The 20908-nt window shown below is 47.2% G+C and overlaps 1 protein-coding gene across 1 annotated transcript in view; it reads right to left on the minus strand.

Moving 5' to 3' along the window:
• Positions 1-20908, minus strand: part of LOC144799600 (hydroperoxide isomerase ALOXE3-like) — a 634644-nt gene that overhangs the window by 482047 nt on the left and 131689 nt on the right. The window contains exon 2 of the mRNA XM_078670997.1: positions 18539-18743. Coding sequence (XP_078527123.1) covers positions 18539-18743 — 205 coding nt within the window. The remainder of the gene's footprint in view (positions 1-18538; positions 18744-20908) is intronic.

Consider the following 20908-nt stretch of genomic DNA (forward strand, 5'->3'; position numbering starts at 1 on the left):
GTGAGAACAGATAATGCTGTACCATCACGTTCAGTAACAAAAAGTATAAAAGGCTTACTGTAGTTTGGTGTCGCTAACACAGGCGCATTACATAAAGCTTTCTTTAACTCGTTAAAAACAAGTGTATGATCCTGGGTCCAAGGGAGGACAGTCGATATGGCTGCCTCCTGTGTTGTTAACTGTATCAGTGGTTTGGCTAGATATGCATACTGAGGAATCCATTGTCTGCAGTAAGAAGTGAGGCCGATAAAAGCTTGTACCTCCTTCTGTGTCTTGGGCTGTGGAAGATGTGCTATTAACTGGATACGGTCAGGTGTCAACTGTCTACCCCTCTTGGACAGTAAGTGTCCAAGGTATACCACTTGCTGGACACAGAATTGCAGTTTGGAAGGGGACACCTTGTGCCCCATGTCTGCCAGGAAATACAAGACTGTCAGTGACGCACGTTCGCAGTCACGTTCTGTACGGGCTGTGATCAATAGATCATCGACATACTGGAGCAGGGCAGTGTCAGTTGGCATGTGAATACTGTCTAGTTGTCTCTTAAGTGCTTGACTGTAAATACTAGGACTTTCTGTGAAACCTTAAGGTGCTCGTGTGAATTTATAGCTTCTTCCATTTAAACAGAATCCGAAAAGAAACTGGCTGTCTGGATGAATGGGGACACTAAAGAATGCGTTCTTGAGATCAATAACAGTAAAGAACGTAGCTTCAGAATCAATGGCAGTCAATAGGGAAGAGATATCTGGAACCACAGGGTACTGGGGTATGATACACTTATTAAGTTCTCGAAGGTCAATCACTAATCGATAAACTGGAGGTGCATTTGGATCAGTACGTTTAAGAATCGGAATGATAGGAGAATTACATACATTGGAGTCAGTTTCTACAACTACTCCTTGAGCGATGAGCTCGTCAATAATTTTCGATAAGGCTGCTACAGCCTCAGGCGGTAATTTGTACTGGCGGATTCGTGGCAATACAACACCTTGTTTCAGAGTGACACGATATGGTGTAATGTGCATACAACCTACATCAGTTGGACCTTGCGCCCATAAATGCTGTGGTACATTCAGTAATCTTGGATCAAAATCACGTAACACATAATGACCTTTAAAATCGCGTAAAAACAATCTCACTCCTTCTGGGGAACAGCATATAACTGCTCCTAATTCTTTCAATGTTTTAATACCAAGTAAATTTTCAGGACAGGATTTCGTAAGTAACAAGTCTGTAGTTCGGGACAATGGACCAACTTCTAGGGAAACTGGTTTCGATATTTCATTAACAATAGGCTTTCCTGAAAATCCCAGGGAAACATTTCTTGAGCCTGAGAGTGGAGCCCCTGGAACCTCGTCATGACTGATGGTAGTCCTACTTGCCCCTGTATCAATCAGAAACTTTCTGTCTTTCCCTAATACTTGACTGTGTACATAGGGACCCTCTTGATCTACAGGAATCTCGATGAGAGGCAAGCCAACCTCCCTCTCTAGGCTGTTTCATGAATACTGCTGATATTCTGGATAATCTGACTGTGCGTACTGGTACATCTGTTGTGTAACGTGTTGTGTGGCAGCTATAGGCTGCGGTACTGTAACTGTCTGTTGTGCGTTCTGCGGTGGTTGTGTATTTTGCGGAACATGTTCTTGTCTAGGAGGACGTGGTCTCTCTTTCGTCTTACCTGTAGCTATGTTATGTTTCAGAACTGCACATTCATTTATATAATGACCTGGCTGTTTACAGTAATTGCATGTCCCTTTAACGGGAGCTGCAGAATGACTAGTTTGACTCGTACCCCTCTTCTGACTATCTGGTTGAACAGACTGTGCAACTAGTACTTTCATTTTCGTGTCTTTCATACGTCTCCTTTCGTGTTCTTGCTCTTCCCTGATTCTATTCTGGTGATACTGTAACATCTGGAGCATTTGGGACGGGGTATTAGCTTGCCATGTACTCTCGACTTTCAATACTCTATTTTTAACTTGCGGTAAAGAATTCTCAACTAGTTTAGTAACAAAAAGATGTGGATACGACTCACTACTTGTTTTCAGACCGCTATTAATAATGAAACATTTCTCAAATCTGGAATAAAAATCACTAGTGTCTTCGTCCTGTTTCTGTTTACAGGCTGAGATGGCGTCCCAGTCTTCCTTTTTCGTGGCTAGTAATCTTGGCAAGACTTGTATTAACAGTTCGGGCAATTCTTTGGCTTTATCCCCAAGACCAGTACCTGGGACTCGTGTGTTGTCTTCGTTCTCTAACGCGGTCCAATCTATCTTTTTCTCTCCCACCTCCCATTCTTTTTCTTTACGTTTTTCATATATGCCCGCAGGCAGCAGGACCTTTAACATTTTGATGATATCGGGATACGTGTATTCTCCCATACGGAGCATGTCTTTTAATTCACGGTGGAACCCTGCTGGATCTTTATCGTGACAGGGCACTAACTTTTTCATTTCTAGTAGCTCTATTTTCGTTATAGGGGTGTAAACAAATACTCGTTCGAGCTCACCCCCCGTTCCCTTAACAGGATGCACTTCTCGCAACGGATTCTGTCTATCTATGTAGAATGGGGGTGAAACAGGAACAAAATGTGGAGTCAGGAACGTTCTGTATTTGTGGCGCTGTTCTAGAATGACGTTAATTAAATCGGTACCTAGACCTTTCCATCGGTTCAGGAGTAACTCGTTCAATACATTATATAAAGGACCTGGATCAGAATGCTGACTCTCATACAGTATGATGAGGTGCTGGGTCATGTACATACCCACCAGTCGCTGCTCGGCTGGCGGAAGCTTCAGAAACATTTGAGCCACTACTTCGTCTGAATACGTGGTAGAATCACTAGTCCATCAAACTGCTGATCGGGTGAGTTCTTGTTCATGCATGGTACTAAGTTTACTGTAACCTATTCGTAATTTCAGAACTTTATCGGTAGCCTGAAACAATTGTTTAAGAGAACACTGTTCTGGTACGGGAGGAGGAAAAACTTTCTTGTAGTCTAGGTGTGTGTGTCTATCGGAAGGTCTCGTCCTACCTACATACGCTATTCTAGTGGGATTCTCGTTGTCTACCTCTTCGTCTGAAGAGTCATTCTCTTTTTCGGCTACTCTCATTGCTTCCTCCTTTTGGTGTATACTTATAATTTCTTTACGAATCTTCCTGTACATGGTTTCTATACTATTCTGTGTTCTGTCTTTTCCTTCTGCTATATTGTCACTCCATCTGGTCAGGACTCTCATCTCTTCTGGATTTTTATCAGGATGATCCTGTTCTCTTATTAAACAATTTATTAAAAATTGCAAAATCATGCCTTGAATCTCGACTTTTCTGTGTACCATAGCTTCGTGAATACTTTCTGGTTTCTCCCCTGTTCGGATGAAATGATATATTCTGTCTAGATGTTCTTTCATATTTGATATGGTAACCAAGAAGCTTGCAACTCGTCGTAAACGTATGGAATATATTATCATACTATCTTCGCCTGGTACTGGATCATATCTACAATCAGATCCGCACTCATTGAAATACTTTCTGAGAGCTTCGTACGTAGTCACTTTCGGGGTACGTTGTAACGCTGCATCTCTCAGCGTCAGTCGCTTTGTTTGAGGCGGGGTGATAGGAATACCTCCCCCTGCCCCTCCTGAACTGGAATCGTCAATTAATACTGAATGTGCGGCTACTGGTAACGTGACTGGCAAAGTAGGGGTACGTAATGTGGGTTGGTCCTGGGATACTGGCACATTAACAGGACCAACGACTGGAGGCACAGTAATTACATTATTAACAGGGTGCTGGACTTGAACTGGCGGAATACCTGGCGGAGTAGGATTCGTATTAGCATATTCTGGGACAGTGTCATCTAAATAAGAAGAAAGGAAAATTTCAGCTGCAGTCGGTTTATGACGTAGCTTAGTCGGGACCAAGGGTGGCTGTAAATTACAGGGTGCTTCCGGGGTCGCCTTAGGCAAACCCTCGGCGAGAAGAGGATACATACCTTTAATAAGAGCATTCCTCTGTCTGTCTGACTGTTCTGCTCTCACTCGTTCACCTTCTTCTAGTAATTCCCTTTCTTGGGCTTTTTCGGAAGATTCCCTACTTAATTCTGCTTTTCTGAATTCTTTCTCTGTTCTTTTATGCGATTCTTTACGCCACAATTCTATGGCATCTTTCTGGGATTGTCTGGCTTTCTTTTTCCATAATGCTTCTTCTACTCTCATGATGCACTCGGCATCCCATGTTCCTGAAACAGGCCATCTATATTTTTCTTCAAGATGTTTGGTGTAATCCACCCATAAATCTAGATACAGTATGGCATCTAAGCCATGCTTATGATACATGAAATGTCCAGGACTGTCCCTGGGAGGGACAGGAACTGATTCTTCGAGTAACCCTTTTCTGGTTTTTATCTGACGTAACTTCGAAAGCAAAGGCATATTTGAACCGTACTTGAACTTGAACACAATACACAATGAACACAGTAATGAATAGCAAAACGATCACTCATACCACGACATCAAAAAAACACATTAATAACAGTTACAACAGATACTACCTAATACATTGAAAATATAATACTTGAATTTCTCGAGAACAGACTTACTAGAATTACTGGATGCACTGCTAAAACAGTACAGAACATACCGGTCTCCTAAAGAGACACGTCATACCGTATCCACCTAGGTGAACACGTCGGACCGGATCTGTGTACCCAAACCCGTCGGACCGGGCACAAATTAATGAACCCGTCTAGATACCCCAAGCAACGGTACTCACCGGGAAGCAAACTGAAGGCCTCGGACTGGACTGGACTGCTACGATGTCTGGTTACTGCTACGCACTACGCATGCGCCTCGGGCTTCGGAAACAGGTGGGCCTCCGGATACCTCGGACCTTGCTCTCTCGGCTTGGGCTCTGGTCGGGATGACCCGCCTTCCTCACCGCCTCGTCTGGATGCCGGACCGCAGTCTCCGTCTCCTCCGTGGGCCTGAGGGAGACTTGAAGCAGAAATATCTGCACGTGCACAGTAGGGTTCCGTCACGGCTGTAGAAGGGTCAGGGGACCTGCGTTACATCGCCGGCGCGTGGGGAAGGGGCTCGTCCCTGTTCGGGCGCCATTTTATGTGGTAAATAAATAATTAATTACCGATACTATTTTTCTATACATTAACTATAACAGATAGCTCAATAAATAAGAGGCAGGATCCGTGATATCTGAGTCAGAATGGCTTTAATCGGATGGCTCGAGCCTAAAGACCATGATGTGGCATGCAATGGAATGGAATGGCAGCTGCAACGTCTCATTAACATTACATAGTATATATAGTAAAACAGTACAATTGTATTGCATACAGTAGGCGTAACAAGTGACAAACGTAAGATAAGAACATATGGGCGTACAAAGAAGGCGTGCACAGAGTGTGCACGAAGACATGTGATGTAAACGTCACAGAAGTGTCATAAATGGGTGGGTACATGGAGGGGGCTACCTGGGCAGCTCGAACCTTTAACCTACTGGTGCGCGCAAACGGGCCATGACGTGTAACTGGAGAGAGCTGGGGGCTCTGACTTCTGGCACTAGAAGAGGAGACTAAAGTCTGGGATGTCAGGACGACATGTACCTATAGCATATCTGATATCTTGTGTTTAGAGAACATGTTAATAGGATCTAAATGTCATCAGGGTAAAGGCTACTTGACACTAAGGCTGGTGCATGCATATATTTCTTTATGTATTGCGTGTGCTATGAATCTTCTATGAATACTAATTCAGTAATTCTCTTGCATGGAGACAGGAAGACTAGACTATAGATGAAGATGTTTATGCGGTTCGTTAGCTTAGGAATGTGAAGCCGGGGAGCTGAACTGATAACTAGAGGCATAACATATTCTTGGCGGACAGGCAGGCAGGCCAGGCTGGGCACGGCGCTGCTTGACAGAAAATAAGTGAAGGGTCAGGGATGCGGGATGGGCTGCATCGCTCCTCGGAGTGGTTTCAGGAGACGTGAGACTCGAATCTGGTGTCCGGGCCCTTGGAGGCCTAGAAACGGGGACAACTCGATGAATTAACGTGCACAATGTAAAACGTTGGCAACATAGGCCTAAAACTCGTTGCTGTCACGAGGACTGGATAACTGGCATATTAACGTTGGACACAACTATAATCGCGTCTTTAATCTGGAGAGGGGGAACATATGCATGACGATCATGCACAAATAACATATAATGGGGAACACGTAGGGACACATGACAAGGCAAAATTCAATTTTCCTCAGAAGCAAGAGAGGTGCAGAAAGAAACAAGAGAACTGCAGAAAGAAGCAAAATAGGTGCAGAAAGAGATAAGAGGAGTTTAGAAAGTAGCAAGAGTGTTGCAGAAAGACGCAACATAGGTGCAGAAAGAGGCAAGAAGACTGCAGAAAGAGGCAAGAGCAGTGCAGAAAGAGGCAAGGGAAGTGCAGAAAGACACAAGAGAGGTACAGATAGAGGCAAGAGAGGTGCAAGAGAGGTGCAGAAACAGGGAAGAGGGGAGCAGAAAGAGGTAAGCGGGGTGCAAAATGAAGCAAGAAAGGTGCAGAAAGAAGCAACAGAAGTGCAGGAAGAAGCTACAGAGGTGCAACAAGAGGCAAGAGAGGTGCAGACACAGGTAAGAGAGGTACAAAAAGAGGCAAGACTGATGCAGAAAGAAGCAAGAGAGGTGCAGAAAGAAGCCAGAGAAGCGCAGAAACAAGCAACTGAGGTGCAGAAAGGGTCAACAAAGTACAGAAAGAGGCAAGAGAAGTACAAAAAGTGGCAAGACAGGTGCAGCAAGAGGGAAAAGGGGTGTAGAAAGAGGCAAGAGAGGATCAGAAAACAGCAAGAGACGAGCAGAAACAGGCAAGATAGGTGCAGAAAGTGGGAGGAGGGGTGCAGAAAGAGACAATAGGGGGGCAGAAAGAAGCAAGAGGGGTGTAGAAAGAAGCAAGAGATGTACAGAAAGAAGCAAGTGAAGTGCATAGAGGTAAGATGAGTTCAGAAAGAGGCAAGAAGAGGTAAGAAGTAAGAACTGCATAAACAGGCAAGAGCGGTGCAGAAAGAAGCAAAAAAGGTGCAGAAAGAGGCAACAGAACTGCAGAAAGATGCAAGAGAGATGTAGAAAGAGACAAGAGAGATGCAGAAAGAGGGAAGGTGAGTACAGAAAGAGGCAAAATAAGTGCAGAATGAAGCAAGAGAGGTGAAGAAAGAGAGACAAGGGGTGGAGAAAAAGGCAAAAGGGGTGCAGAGAAGCAAGAGAGGTGCAGAAAGAAACAAGAGAACTTCAGAAAGAAGCAACAGAGGTGCAGAAAGAAGCAAGAGGGGTATAGAAATAAGCAAAATGGGTGCAGAAAGAGGCAAGAGGGATGCAAAAAGAGGCAAGACGGGTACAGAAAGAACCAAGAGAGGTGCAGAAAGAAGTAAGTAAGGTGATGAAAGAGGTAAGAGAGGTGCAGAAAGAGGCAAGATAAGTTTAGAAATAGGCAAGTGAGGTACAGAAAGAGGCAAAAGAAGTGCAGAAAAAGGCAAGAAAGGTACAGAAAGAGGCAAGTGAGTTGCAAAAAGAAGACAGTGATGTGCAGAAAGAGGCATGTGAGGTGCAGAAAGAAGACAGTGAGGTGTAGAAAGCGGCAAGATAAGTGCAGAAAGAAGCTAAAGAAGCACAGAAAGAAGCAAGTGAGGTGCTGAAAGACGAGAGTGAGGTGAAGAAAGATTCAAAGAGGTACAGTAAAAGTCAAGAAAGGAACAAGAGATGTGCAGAATGAAGCAAGAGAGATGCAGACATTGGCAAAAGAAGTGAATAAAGAGGCAAGATAGATGCAGAAAGAGGCAAAAGAGGTGCAGAATGAATAAAGAAGGGTGCAAAAAGAGGCAAGAAAACTGCAGAAAGAAGCAAAGGTGTGCAGTAAAAGACAAGAGAGGTGCAGAAGTGGGACACGAGAAGTGCAGAAAGAAGCAAGAGAGGTGCAGAAATTGGCATAAGAGGTGCAGAAAGAGGTAAGGGAGATACCGAAATAGGCAACAGAATTGCAGAAAGAGGAAGAAAGGTGCAGAAAGAGGAAGGAAGGCACAGAAAGAAGCAAGAGAAGTACAGAGAAAGGAATAAATGTGCAGAAAGAAGCTACAGAGGTGCAGAAAGAGACAAAAGGGGTACAGAAAAAGGCAAGAGGAGTAGAGAAAGAAGCAATAGATGTGCTAAAAAAGGCAAGAGAAGTGCAGAAAGAAGCAAGAGAGGTGCAGAAACATGCAAGAGGGGTGTAAACAGAAGGAAAGAGAGGGCAGAAAGAGGCAAGAGTGGTGCAAAAAACAGCAACAGAGGTGCAGAAAGAGGCAACAGAAGTGCAGAAAGAGGCAAGAGAGGTGCACAAAGAGGCAAGACGGGTGCAGAAAAAAATCAAGAGAGGTACAGAAAGAGAGAAGAGGGGTGGAGAAAGAGGCAAGAGGGTTGCAGAGAGAAGCAAGAGAGGTGCAGAAAGAAACAAGAGAACTGCAGAAAGAAGCAACACAGGTGCAGAAAGAGGTAAGAGGGGTACAGAAAGGTGCAACAGAGTTGCAGAAAGAGGAAAGAGAACCACAGAAAGAGACAAGAGCGGTGCAGAAAGAAGCAAAAGAAGTGCAGAAAGACACAAGAGAGGTGCAGATACAGGCACCAGTCGTACAGAAACAGGGAAGAGGGGTGCAGAAAAAGGTAAGCAGGGTTCAGAATGAAGCAAGAGAGGTGCTGAAAGAAGCACGAGAAGTACAGGAATTAGCAACAGAGGTGCAGAAAGAGGCAAGAGAAGTGCATAAACAGGCAAGAGAGGTACAGAAAAAGGCAAGAAAGCTGTAGATAGATGGAAGAGGGATGCAGATAGAGGCAAGACTGATGCAGAAAACAGGAGGAGAGGTGCAGAAAGAAGCAAGAGAAGTGCAGAAACAAGCAACAGAGGTACAGAAAGTGGCTAGACAGGTGCAGAAAGACAGTTGCAGCAAGAGGGGAACAGATGTGCAAAAAGAAGCAAGAGGGGTTCAGAAAGAGGCACAAGGGGTACAGAAAGAAGCAAGAGAGGTGCAGAAAGAAGGAATATAGGTGCTGAAAGAACAAGCAAAGGTGCAGAAAGAGACAAGTGAAGTACAGAAGGAGGCAAGATGGGTGCAGAAAGAAGCAAGAGAGGAACAGAAACAGACAAAAGGAGTGCAGAATGAGGGGAGGGGCAGAAAGAGGCAAAAGGGGTGCAGAAAGAAGCAAGAGGGGTGCAGAATGAGGGGAGGGGCAGAAAGAGGCAAAAGAGGTGCAGAAAAAAGCAAGAGGGGTGCATATATATGGTTTGTGCTTACAAGGTAAAAGGTGGTGGTTGCTTACTAATTTTTCATGAAAACTCATTGTGTTTGCTAACTTTGATTTTAGGGACGACACACTGAAATTCTTTTCTTTGGGTTTCTAGGCCTATTTATAAGCTATCTGCTATAGGCAATAGGAGTACTAAACAATAAGCATTAACCCTGGGCAAAGTACAACGCTAAGCTCGCGTAGTTTACGAAGTTTGCGCTACTTTGCACTACGCAGATTGCACGTAGCACAGTGCAAACATGCGTAGCGGTAATTTTTTGCTTGCTCGTGATCAGCAACATCAAGTTGCCGATCGCGAGCATGGAAATTAACCTCCCGGCGAGATTCTCAACACGGGGAGGTCAGGTTTCTCATTGCGAGTGGTCGCGTATGCTCGCGACCGCTCGCAATGAGAAACTACCAGTCCGCGTTGAGAAGGCTGATGCTTGAGTAGAAATCTACTCAAGCGGCAGAAAACGACCGCTTGCACTGTGCAAGATGAGGTTTGCACTGATTGCACAGTGCCGGATGCTTGTCTGCACTGTGCAATCAGTGCGAACATCATTTTGCACAGTGCACTATGCAGTTCACGTAGCTAAGCATAGCTCACGTAGTGTGAAGTGCACATCGCGTGGCCACGCGTAGTGCTACTATGTGAACTACGCCCAGGGTTAATAAGCATAGAGAAGAAAAGGTATATTGTCTGGTACAAGTGGTGTTCGAACTGGCTTTCTCCAGGCTGATAATGGTGTCATCCATGTCCACATTAAAAAGAGTATATCTCAGACAGCAAACCTGTTCCACATGTTTGCAAGCTTTCAAGGGTCACTTTTCAGGTAACACTATATTTGATCTAGAAGTAAAATTCCTAGATTGCATCATATACAAGTAATAAGCACAAAATGGCCAGTTGAGATAGAGCTTTATGAGACTGGAAACACAAGCCAATATTTCCCCATTTGAGTCTTCTTGGAATAGATTGGTTTATTAATGTATGGAGTGTGTCGATATGATCAACTATGAATTTAGAACGACACCTAGTTGGTTTCAATGTAACATCTTTACCAATATTAAATGCAGAATACACAACAACAGTGCATTCAAGCAGCGCAACGCATTAAACTGGCCCTACTAAAGGTGGGCAAAGGTTACACTAAGTCGGTAAAGTCTGGCATATTTGAGAGCCTGATGTTGAATTTGGTGGTCAGAATCTTTCCTTTTATGACCAAAGTGCTCCTAGGCATAGCTAAACTCAAGGTGTGGAGCGAGGAAGGTGATAGAGGGTGGGATGTTAGGAGGCCTTGGTGATGGCAGCAGAGGGTGAGACTAGCTGTATCCGGGAATTTGCTGCCACAAAGGACTGTTGAAGTTGTCTCTATTAAAACAAGATCATTGTGAGCATTGAACGTAGAAGGTTTTATTTTTAAATCAATCAATCAATCAATCATAGCATTGTAAAGCGCACTACTCACCCGTGAGGGTCTCAAGGCGCTAGGGGGGTGCTGCTACTGCTTGAATAGTAACTGCAAACACAACAATGATGGACAGAATGTGGATCAATGTCACACATTCACCCCAGTCCAAAGATCTGGGCCCAAATCCATCGTTTTTCCACTCCACACCACCCTGGCTTAGACAATGGCGATATGCAAATCAGCGCTGACCCTGTGCCCCATGGGAACAGTCCAGTCCGAACTACAAAAGCCATGTCCTTCCCAGAACGGAAACAAGCATCCGAGGACCGGCCCGGTTTTGAGGTAACACCTCTCTTCAGCCCGGCTAGCTTGATTCCAGTGGTGTGGAGTGCCTGGGACTCACGTCTGAGCATCCCCAGTACACTTAGAGCGGTAACTGCAAACACAACAATGATGGACAGAATGTGGATCAATGTCACACATTCACCCCAGTCCAAAGATCTGGGCCCAAATCCATCGTTTTTCCACTCCACACCACCCTGGCTTAGACAATGGCGATATGCAAATCAGCACTGACCCTGTGCCCAATGGGAACAGTCCAGTCCGAACTACAAAAGCCATGTCCTTCCCAGAACGGAAACAAGCATCCGAGGACCGGCCCGGTTTCGAGGTAACACCTCTCTTCAGCCCGGCTAGCTTGATTCCAGTGGTGTGGAGTGCCTGGGACTCACGTCTGAGCATCCCCAGTACACTTAGAGCGGTAACTGCAAACACAACAATGATGGACAGAATGTGGATCAATGTCACACATTCACCCCAGTCCAAAGATCTGGGCCCAAATCCATCGTTTTTCCACTCCACACCACCCTGGCTTAGACAATGGCGATATGCAAATCAGCGCTGACCCTGTGCCCCATGGGAACAGTCCAGTCCGAACTACAAAAGCCATGTCCTTCCCAGAACGGAAACAAGCATCCGAGGACCGGCCCGGTTTCGAGGTAACACCTCTCTTCAGCCCGGCTAGCTTGATTCCAGTGGTGTGGAGTGCCTGGGACTCACGAGAGGTGTTACCTCGAAACCGGGCCGGTCCTCGGATGCTTGTTTCCGTTCTGGGAAGGACATGGCTTTTGTAGTTCGGACTGGACTGTTCCCATGGGGCACAGGGTCAGCGCTGATTTGCATATCGCCATTGTCTAACCCAGGGTGGTGTGGAGTGGAAAAACGATGGATTTGGGCCCAGATCTTTGGACTGGGGTGAATGTGTGACATTGATCCACATTCTGTCCATCACTGTTGTGTTTGCAATTACCGCTCTAAGTGTACTGGGGATGCTCAGACGTGAGTCCCAGGCACTCCACACCACTGGAATCAAGCTAGCCGGGCTGACGAGAGGTGTTACCTCGAAACCGGGCCGGTCCTCGGATGCTTGTTTCCGTTCTGGGAAGGACATGGCTTTTGTAGTTCGGACTGGACTGTTCCCATGGGGCACAGGGTCAGCGCTGATTTGCATATCGCCATTGTCTAACCCAGGGTGGTGTGGAGTGGAAAAACGATGGATTTGGGCCCAGATCTTTGGACTGGGGTGAATGTGTGACATTGATCCACATTCTGTCCATCACTGTTGTGTTTGCAATTACCGCTCTAAGTGTACTGGGGATGCTCAGACGTGAGTCCCAGGCACTCCACACCACTGGAATCAAGCTAGCCGGGCTGACGAGAGGTGTTACCTCGAAACCGGGCCGGTCGTCGGATGCTTGTTTCCGTTCTGGGAAGGACATGGCTTTTGTAGTTCGGACTGGACTGTTCCCATGGGGCACAGGGTCAGCGCTGATTTGCATATCGCCATTGTCTAACCCAGGGTGGTGTGGAGTGGAAAAACGATGGATTTGGGCCCAGATCTTTGGACTGGGGTGAATGTGTGACATTGATCCACATTCTGTCCATCACTGTTGTGTTTGCAATTACCGCTCTAAGTGTACTGGGGATGCTCAGACGTGAGTCCCAGGCACTCCACACCACTGGAATCAAGCTAGCCGGGCTGACGAGAGGTGTTACCTCGAAACCGGGCCGGTCCTCGGATGCTTGTTTCCGTTCTGGGAAGGACATGGCTTTTGTAGTTCGGACTGGACTGTTCCCATGGGGCACAGGGTCAGCGCTGATTTGCATATCGCCATTGTCTAACCCAGGGTGGTGTGGAGTGGAAAAACGATGGATTTGGGCCCAGATCTTTGGACTGGGGTGAATGTGTGACATTGATCCACATTCTGTCCATCACTGTTGTGTTTGCAGCTACTGCTTGAATAGCCAGGTTTTGAGTAGCCTTCTGAAGGTAAGTAGGTCCTGGGTCTGCCGTAGGAGGTTGGGGAGGGTGTTCCAAGTTTTGGCTGTGAGGTGGGAGAACGATCAACCACCAGTGGTCGCTCTTCAGATGCGGGGGATGGTAGCGAGGGCGAGGTTGGCGGAGTGGAGCTGGCAGTTCGGGTGTAGAAGTTGAGTCTTCTATTGAGGTATGTCGGTCCGGTGCTGTGTAGTGCTTTTTGTGCCTGAGTGAAGAGCTTGAAGGTGATCCTCTTGTTGATGGGAAGCCAGTGCAGGTCTTTTAGGTTGGGTGTGATGTGGCTGCGATGAGGGATGTTGAGGATCAAGTGTGCAGAGGCATTCTGTATGCGTTGTAGTTGTTTCAAGAGTTTGGCTGAGGCTCTTGCATAGAGGGCGTTACCATAGTCTACTAACACACAGAAGATATCAAGGGTCTCTTATAAATACCACTTTCAACGGTACCTATTTGTGGTATCCGGATACCACAAATAGGTACCGTTGAAAGTGGTATTTATAAGAGACCCTTGATATCTTCTGTGTGTTAGTAGATTGTTCAGTTGGGGAACAAGATACAAGCAGGTCTATAAATACAGATTCCCCTTGGACCCCTGTTCATATTTTGTTGTTTGTTACCATAGTCTAGCCTGCTGCTGACGAGGGCCTGGGTGACCGTTCTTCTTGTTTTGGTGGGGATCCACCTGCAGATCTTGCGGAGCATGCAGAGGGTGCTGAAGCCGGAGGACGAGATGGCGTTGACTTGCTTGGTCATGGAGAGTGTTGATTCGAAGATGAAACCTAGGTTGCGTGCGAGGTCAGTGGGTTTTAGTGCAGCTCCCAGTGTGGTCGGCCACCAGGAGTCGTCCCACGCAGAGGGAGTGGAGCTGGGGATGAGGACTTCCGTCTTTTCTGAGTTCAATTTGAGGCAGCTGATCTTCATCCACTCAGCAATGGCTTTCATTCCGTCGTGAAGGTTGGTTTTGGCGGTGAGGGAGAGGATCAGCTGGGTGTCGTCGGTATAGGAGATGATGTTGAGGTTGTCCATTCCGGCGACGTGAGCGAGTGGTGCCATGTAAATGTTGAACAATATCGGGCTGAGGAATAATCCTTGGGGTATGCCGCAGATGATCTCGGTGGCTTATGATCGGAAAGGGTGGAGGCGGACACTCTGGGTTCTGCCGGAGAGGAAGGAGGTGGTCCAGTCCAGTGCTTTGTCTCGGATTCCAAAACGATTCATAACAGGGGGTGGTGATGGACAGAGTATCTGAATTAAGCAGAACACTCCTACCCAGTCAAAAGATCAGGGCTTGATCCATCACCATTTTTTAGCTCACTGCACCATCCCAGTTCAGAACCTGGCTACATGCAAATTAGTCTGTCCCTGGCCCAGTGCATCATGGGAACAGGGCAGACCAAACTACCAAGCCAATTCTTTACTGGAAAGGAAACAAGCTTCCGGGGACCGGTTTCTGGCATTACAGCCGTCTTCGGCCCGGCTTGCTTGAATCCTGATGGTGCAGTGAGCAAGGGACTCAAGTGTGGAAGGGTATGCTCAGATGTGAGCTAAAAAACGGTGATGGATCAAGCCCTGATCTTTTGACTGGGTAGGAGTGTTCTGATTAACTCAGATACTCTGTCCATCACCACCCCCTTTTGAATCGTTTTGGCCACCACAAGTGTGGAAGGGTATGCTCAGATGTGAGTCCCTTGCTCACTGCACCATCAGGATTCAAGCAAGCCGGGCCGAAGACGGCTGTAATGCCAGAAACCGGTCCCCGGAAGCTTGTTTCCTTTCCAGTGAAGAATTGGCTTGGTAGTTTGATCTGCCCTGTTCCCATGATGCACTGGGCCAGGGACAGACTAATTTGCATGTAGCCAGGTTCTGAACTGGGATGGTGCAGTGAGCTAAAAAACGGTGATGGATCAAGCCCTGATCTTTTGACTGGGTAGGAGTGTTCTGATTAAATCAGATACTCTGTCCATCACCACCCCCTTTTGAATCGTTTTGGCCACCACAAGTGTGGAAGGGTATGCTCAGATGTGAGTCCCTTGCTCACTGCACCATCAGGATTCAAGCAAGCCGGGCCGAAGACGGCTGTAATGCCAGAAACCGGTCCCCGGAAGCTTGTTTCCTTTCCAGTGAAGAATTGGCTTGGTAGTTTGGTCTGCCCTGTTCCCATGATGCACTGGGCCAGGGACAGACTAATTTGCATGTAGCCAGGTTCTGAACTGGGATGGTGCAGTGAGCTAAAAAACGGTGATGGATCAAGCCCTGTTCTTTTGACTGGGTAGGAGTGTTCTGATTAACTCAGATACTCTGTCCATCACCACCCCCTTTTGAATCGTTTTGGCCACCACAAGTGTGGAAGGGTATGCTCAGATGTGAGTCCCTTGCTCACTGCACCATCAGGATTCAAGCAAGCCGGGCCGAAGACGGCTGTAATGCCAGAAACCGGTCCCCGGAAGCTTGTTTCCTTTCCAGTGAAGAATTGGCTTGGTAGTTTGGTCTGCCCTGTTCCCATGATGCACTGGGCCAGGGACAGACTAATTTGCATGTAGCCAGGTTCTGAACTGGGATGGTGCAGTGAGCTAAAAAACGGTGATGGATCAAGCCCTGATCTTTTGACTGGGTAGGAGTGTTCTGATTAACTCAGATACTCTGTCCATCACCACCCCCTTTTGAATCGTTTTGGCCACCACAAGTGTGGAAGGGTATGCTCAGATGTGAGTCCCTTGCTCACTGCACCATCAGGATTCAAGCAAGCCGGGCCGAAGACGGCTGTAATGCCAGAAACCGGTCCCCGGAAGCTTGTTTCCTTTCCAGTGAAGAATTGGCTTGGTAGTTTGATCTGCCCTGTTCCCATGATGCACTGGGCCAGGGACAGACTAATTTGCATGTAGCCAGGTTCTGAACTGGGATGGTGCAGTGAGCTAAAAAACGGTGATGGATCAAGCCCTGATCTTTTGACTGGGTAGGAGTGTTCTGATTAAATCAGATACTCTGTCCATCACCACCCCCTTTTGAATCGTTTTGGCCACCACAAGTGTGGAAGGGTATGCTCAGATGTGAGTCCCTTGCTCACTGCACCATCAGGATTCAAGCAAGCCGGGCCGAAGACGGCTGTAATGCCAGAAACCGGTCCCCGGAAGCTTGTTTCCTTTCCAGTGAAGAATTGGCTTGGTAGTTTGGTCTGCCCTGTTCCCATGATGCACTGGGCCAGGGACAGACTAATTTGCATGTAGCCAGGTTCTGAACTGGGATGGTGCAGTGAGCTAAAAAACGGTGATGGATCAAGCCCTGATCTTTTGACTGGGTAGGAGTGTTCTGATTAACTCAGATACTCTGTCCATCACCACCCCCTTTTGAATTGTCTCGGATTCCAGCATTGAGGAGGCGTGTGCGTAAGGTGCGGTGGCAGACAGTGTCGAAGGTGGCTGACAGGTCCAGGAGGATGAGGGCCACGGTTTCGCCGTTGTCCAGTAGGATCCTGATGTCATCAGTGACAGTGATGAGGGCAGTTTCGGTGCTGTGGTTGCTGTGGAAAACAGGATGATGTTCTCCTCGAGGTAGTGGGTCAGTAGTCTGTTGACGGTCTTCTCAATGACCTTCACTGGGAACGGGAGCAGGGAGATGGATCAGAAGTTCTTAAGGCCCTTGGGATCCGCCCTGGGTTTTTTGAGTAAGGTGTTGATCTATGCGTGCTTCCAGATTTCCAGGAAGGTAGCGGTCTCAAAGGAGATGTTGATGGCCTTGCGGAGATGGGGTGCGATGGTGAAGCTGGCTTTGTTGAAGGTGTTGTGTGGGCATGGATCTGACTGAGAGCCGGAGTGGATTGTGTTCATGATTTTGATGGTGTCTTCCTCTATGTTGGTCCAGGTGAGCAGGGGATCTGTGAGGATGGTGGCCTTGAGTTTGGAGGTGTCTGTGATTGTCGGAGCGGTCAGGGTGTTGAAGCTGTTGTGGATATCTGTGATCTTACGATGGAAGAAGGCGGTGAGGGCGTCGCACAGGTCTTGTGAAGGTGGGACGTCTTTGGTGTTGGAGCTGGGGTTGGAGAGCTCCTTCACGATGTTGAAGAGCTCTTTGCTGTTGTGTGCGATGTTGTCTAGGTGGTCTTTGAAGGAGGCCCTTTTAGCGGACCTGATGAGGTGATGGTGTCTGCGGATGGCGTTCTTGTGGGCTGTGTAGCTGTCCGGTGTCTGTTCGCGGTACCATTCCTTATCTCGTTTTCAGCAGGTTTGTTTGGATTCCTGGAGGTCCGTGGTGAACCAACTGGCTTTGTTGTTGGTGTGTTTCTTGAGCGGGCAGAGGGTGTTGGCGCAGTCAACTTTCTATGGTTGTGGGCAGCGGTGTTGGGGTCAGTGGGTTCGACAGGGGGACTTTGGGCAAGGGTGGTGTTTAGCTGGTCTTTGGTGACTTTGCTCCAGCATCGGTGAGGGATCTGTTGAGTGCGGTGGTGCTTGGTAGGTTTCCTGAAGGTGAAGTGGATGCAGCGATGGTCAGTCCAGTGGAGTTCAGTGGTGTGGCTGAAGGAGACGTGGGAGCTTCCGGAGAAGATGGGGTCAAGCGTGTGGCCAGCAGAGTGGGTGTGTGTTGTGATGAGCTGTCTGAGTCCGAGGTTGGCAAGGTTGTCAATCAAGGTGGTGGATTTGGTCTTGTTGTTGTTCTCGGGGTGGAAGTTTAGGTCTCCGAGGAGGATGTAGTCTGTGAAGGCAAGGGGGTGCGTACTGACAAAGTTGGTGATGTCGTCGCTGAACTGTGGCCTTCGTCCGGGGGGGCCTGTAGATGAGGGTTCCTCTGAGGGTGGTGTTGGGATCAGTGTGGATCTGGAAGTGTAGGTGTTCGGCAGTGCTGAGGGTGTCATTGGTGATGGTCGAGACTCTGAGGTGTTCCTGTGGACGATGGCGATTCCCGCTCCTGTTCCGTTGGTGCGGTCCCTGCGGGTGTTCTTTTAGCCATCAGGGATGGCTATGGCGATGTCGGGTGCAGAGGAGGGGTTCAATCAGGTCTTTGTCAGGAAGGCAATGTCTGAGGAGGTGGAGTCAAGCAGGTACCAGAGTTCGAGGGAGTGTTTCCTGGCTTGCAAGGTTTTGCCTTGCACTGCTTGAGCTGTTGACAGAGCCTTGTACAGAGTTGTTCTTTGGGAAGTTTAATTAATCTAGTCAGAACTGCTGAAAATTGACTCTTTTAGAGCGCATGACATAGCACCATGGTACTCTGACAATACCTTTATTAAATGGAGATGGCATCAATTCACTTTATCGGTATCTTTATAGTCCTGATACTACTTGAATGATTTTTTTTCCAGAGTTACTATTTTCACGCCTATATAATGTAACTACATATATTTATGTTGTGATGGATGTGCCAAAACAATATTAGCATGCAAGATAATCTAGAAATTTCAAAAATGAAAAAGTTAAGTTGTGAGTAAGATATCAGGTTTGTGAATTGGGTATTATGTTCTAATTCAAGCAGGTAGAGCACCTGTCCCTTCAGGGAGCTCCACAGTGATATATCCCTCGATCCAGCGGTAGCAGGGGAAGTGGTACATCTTTCCTGCAGGAGAATCCACAGTGACTTTTTTGCAGAACCAGCTACTCTCAGGGAAGAAGGAAAAGGGTTCTTTGTGAAGGCGGATGAGCTGGATATCCCCCAAGTCCTTTTTTTCATGGAAGTGGTACACGTCGGCCTGAAAATTAAGAAAACCAGAAGCATTATTTTATTGTACAATTTTGTATTTAGATATACCTGCCACCAGGACATTTAAATATCAGCAAGAATGGCATTGCTCAATTTCCTCTATCTGACTAATTTTATGTTACAATAGGTAGATAAATAATTAATTGGTTTGCTAATTCATTTAAAGCTTCCCAAAGGCAAACAATTGAAAAATATTTTCACAATTACAAGTACATCATCTCAAATAACTAATGTTGTTAGATTACGCACCCATGCAAGTAATTCCACTCACATCTCATAACTTGATTACCAAGACATTTTTTTGCAGTCTCAGTTGCTACTTTTATGTAATGAATTGAAATTCCATGTGCCCCAGTAGTCCTATGGGGTCCAGTGTCCAAACTTATGATGACGCAGGATCCAGGAAAAGCTATTCAGTATCTTGATAGCAGTGATTTTCCCAAGAGAGAAAGTAAAGTTATATAAAGTGTTGGGTTGTTAACCCAATAACCTCTAAGTTGAAAATGTTTGAAGAAAATGTGGTCCATTTTATTTCGCAGATAATGAATGAATGAATGAATGAATGCGGGTTTTGTAGAGTGCATAGTAACCCGTAAGCATCCCAGAGCTAAAACCAAGACAGCAGAATCGGTGTGGGGTACCGGGATAGAAGAGGGGGGGGGGGATCAGGGGAAAATGTGAGTTTTCAGAAGTTTTCGGAAACGGAGATGATTGAGTTCACTCCTAAGTTTGAGGGGTAGGGAGTTCCACAGTGTGGCCGTGTTCACAGAGAAACGCCGGCCTCCTGTGCGTGCTTTTTTGACTCTATGGACAGTGATGAGGTGTTCGTGATCCGAATGCAGGCTCCTTGAGGCTTTGTAGGGAGTGATGAATTTTTTTAGGATGGGGGGACCCTTGTCCTGTAGCAGTTTGTGCGCCAAGCAGAGGGCTTTGAATTTAACTCTCTCTCTTATTGGGAGCCAGTGCAGGAGTTTCAGAGCTGGCTTGGCCGAGGTTCTGGTCGGGGTATTCGTGAGAAGCCTGGCCGCCGCGTTTTGAATTCGCTGTAGTTTGTTGAGGGTGGCTTCGGGAGCTCCCAAGTAGATGACATTGCTGTAATCCAGCCTAGAAAGGATCAGGCCTTGGATAAGCAGTTTCCTGGAGGTTAGAGGGAGCAGGGGCAGAATTTTTCTAACTGATCTGAGGAGACCGAAGCAAATCCCAGCAGTTTTTTTAGCGTGGGTTTTGAATGACAGGTCTTTCTCTATCCAGATCCCCAGGCTCTTGACCTACTCTTTGGGAGCAGGGGGATCTCCCAGGCAAGTAGGTCAAAGGTTAGGGGGGAGGGTGGGCCCCTTCTGTCCAAGGACCATGATTTCTGTTTTGGACCCGTTGAGTTTGAGGGCAGATTTGTTCATCCACATGAAGATTTCAGAGAGGCAAGTGTGAGTGTTGGATGGTTCCTGGTTGGGGTGGGATAGTGACACTACCAGTTGGGTGTCGTCGGCATAGCTAATGATTTTTACTCCAAACGGGGTGACCACTTCCTCCAGCGGGGACATGTAGATATTAAACAATGTGGGGCTAAGAGAGGAGCCCTGTGGTACTCCGCACTGGAGGGGGATCACTGTGGAGCGGGTGTCATTCTCCCAGACCTGGAAGGAGCGGTTGGTCAGGAATGACGTAAGCCATGCTAGCGCGGTACCCTCCACCCTGATGTTCTTGAGTCGCTGGATGAGGACCTGGTGGTTGACAGTGTCAAAGGCCGCACTCAGGTCCAAGAGGATCACTGCCACTGAACCTCCAGCATCCAGTATGCATCTGGTCTCCTCCACCACGGCTAAGAGGGCGGTGTCTGTGCCCTGGCCAGGGCGGAAGCCAGTTTGTGATTTTTTGAGGATGTTGTTGGTTTCAAGGAAATGCGAGAGTTTTCTGTTCACAATCTTTTCCGTGTTTTTACTTATACCGGGGAGGAGGGAAATAGGTCTGTAGTTGGCCATGTCTGCTGGGTCCAGAAGCGGTTTTTTAAGAAGGCTTTGACAACGGCGGCCTTCCAGCTGGGAGGGACCGTTCCTTGGCACAGCGAGGAGTTGATAAGGTCGGTTAAAGAGGGGGCGATTATCGATGCCACTTTTTTGAGGATACGAATGGGCAACGGGTCGCTGGGGGAGCCGC

This window comes from Lissotriton helveticus, chromosome 12, assembly GCF_964261635.1.
Source record: "Lissotriton helveticus chromosome 12, aLisHel1.1, whole genome shotgun sequence".
NCBI classification, from domain to species: Eukaryota; Metazoa; Chordata; class Amphibia; order Caudata; family Salamandridae; genus Lissotriton; species Lissotriton helveticus.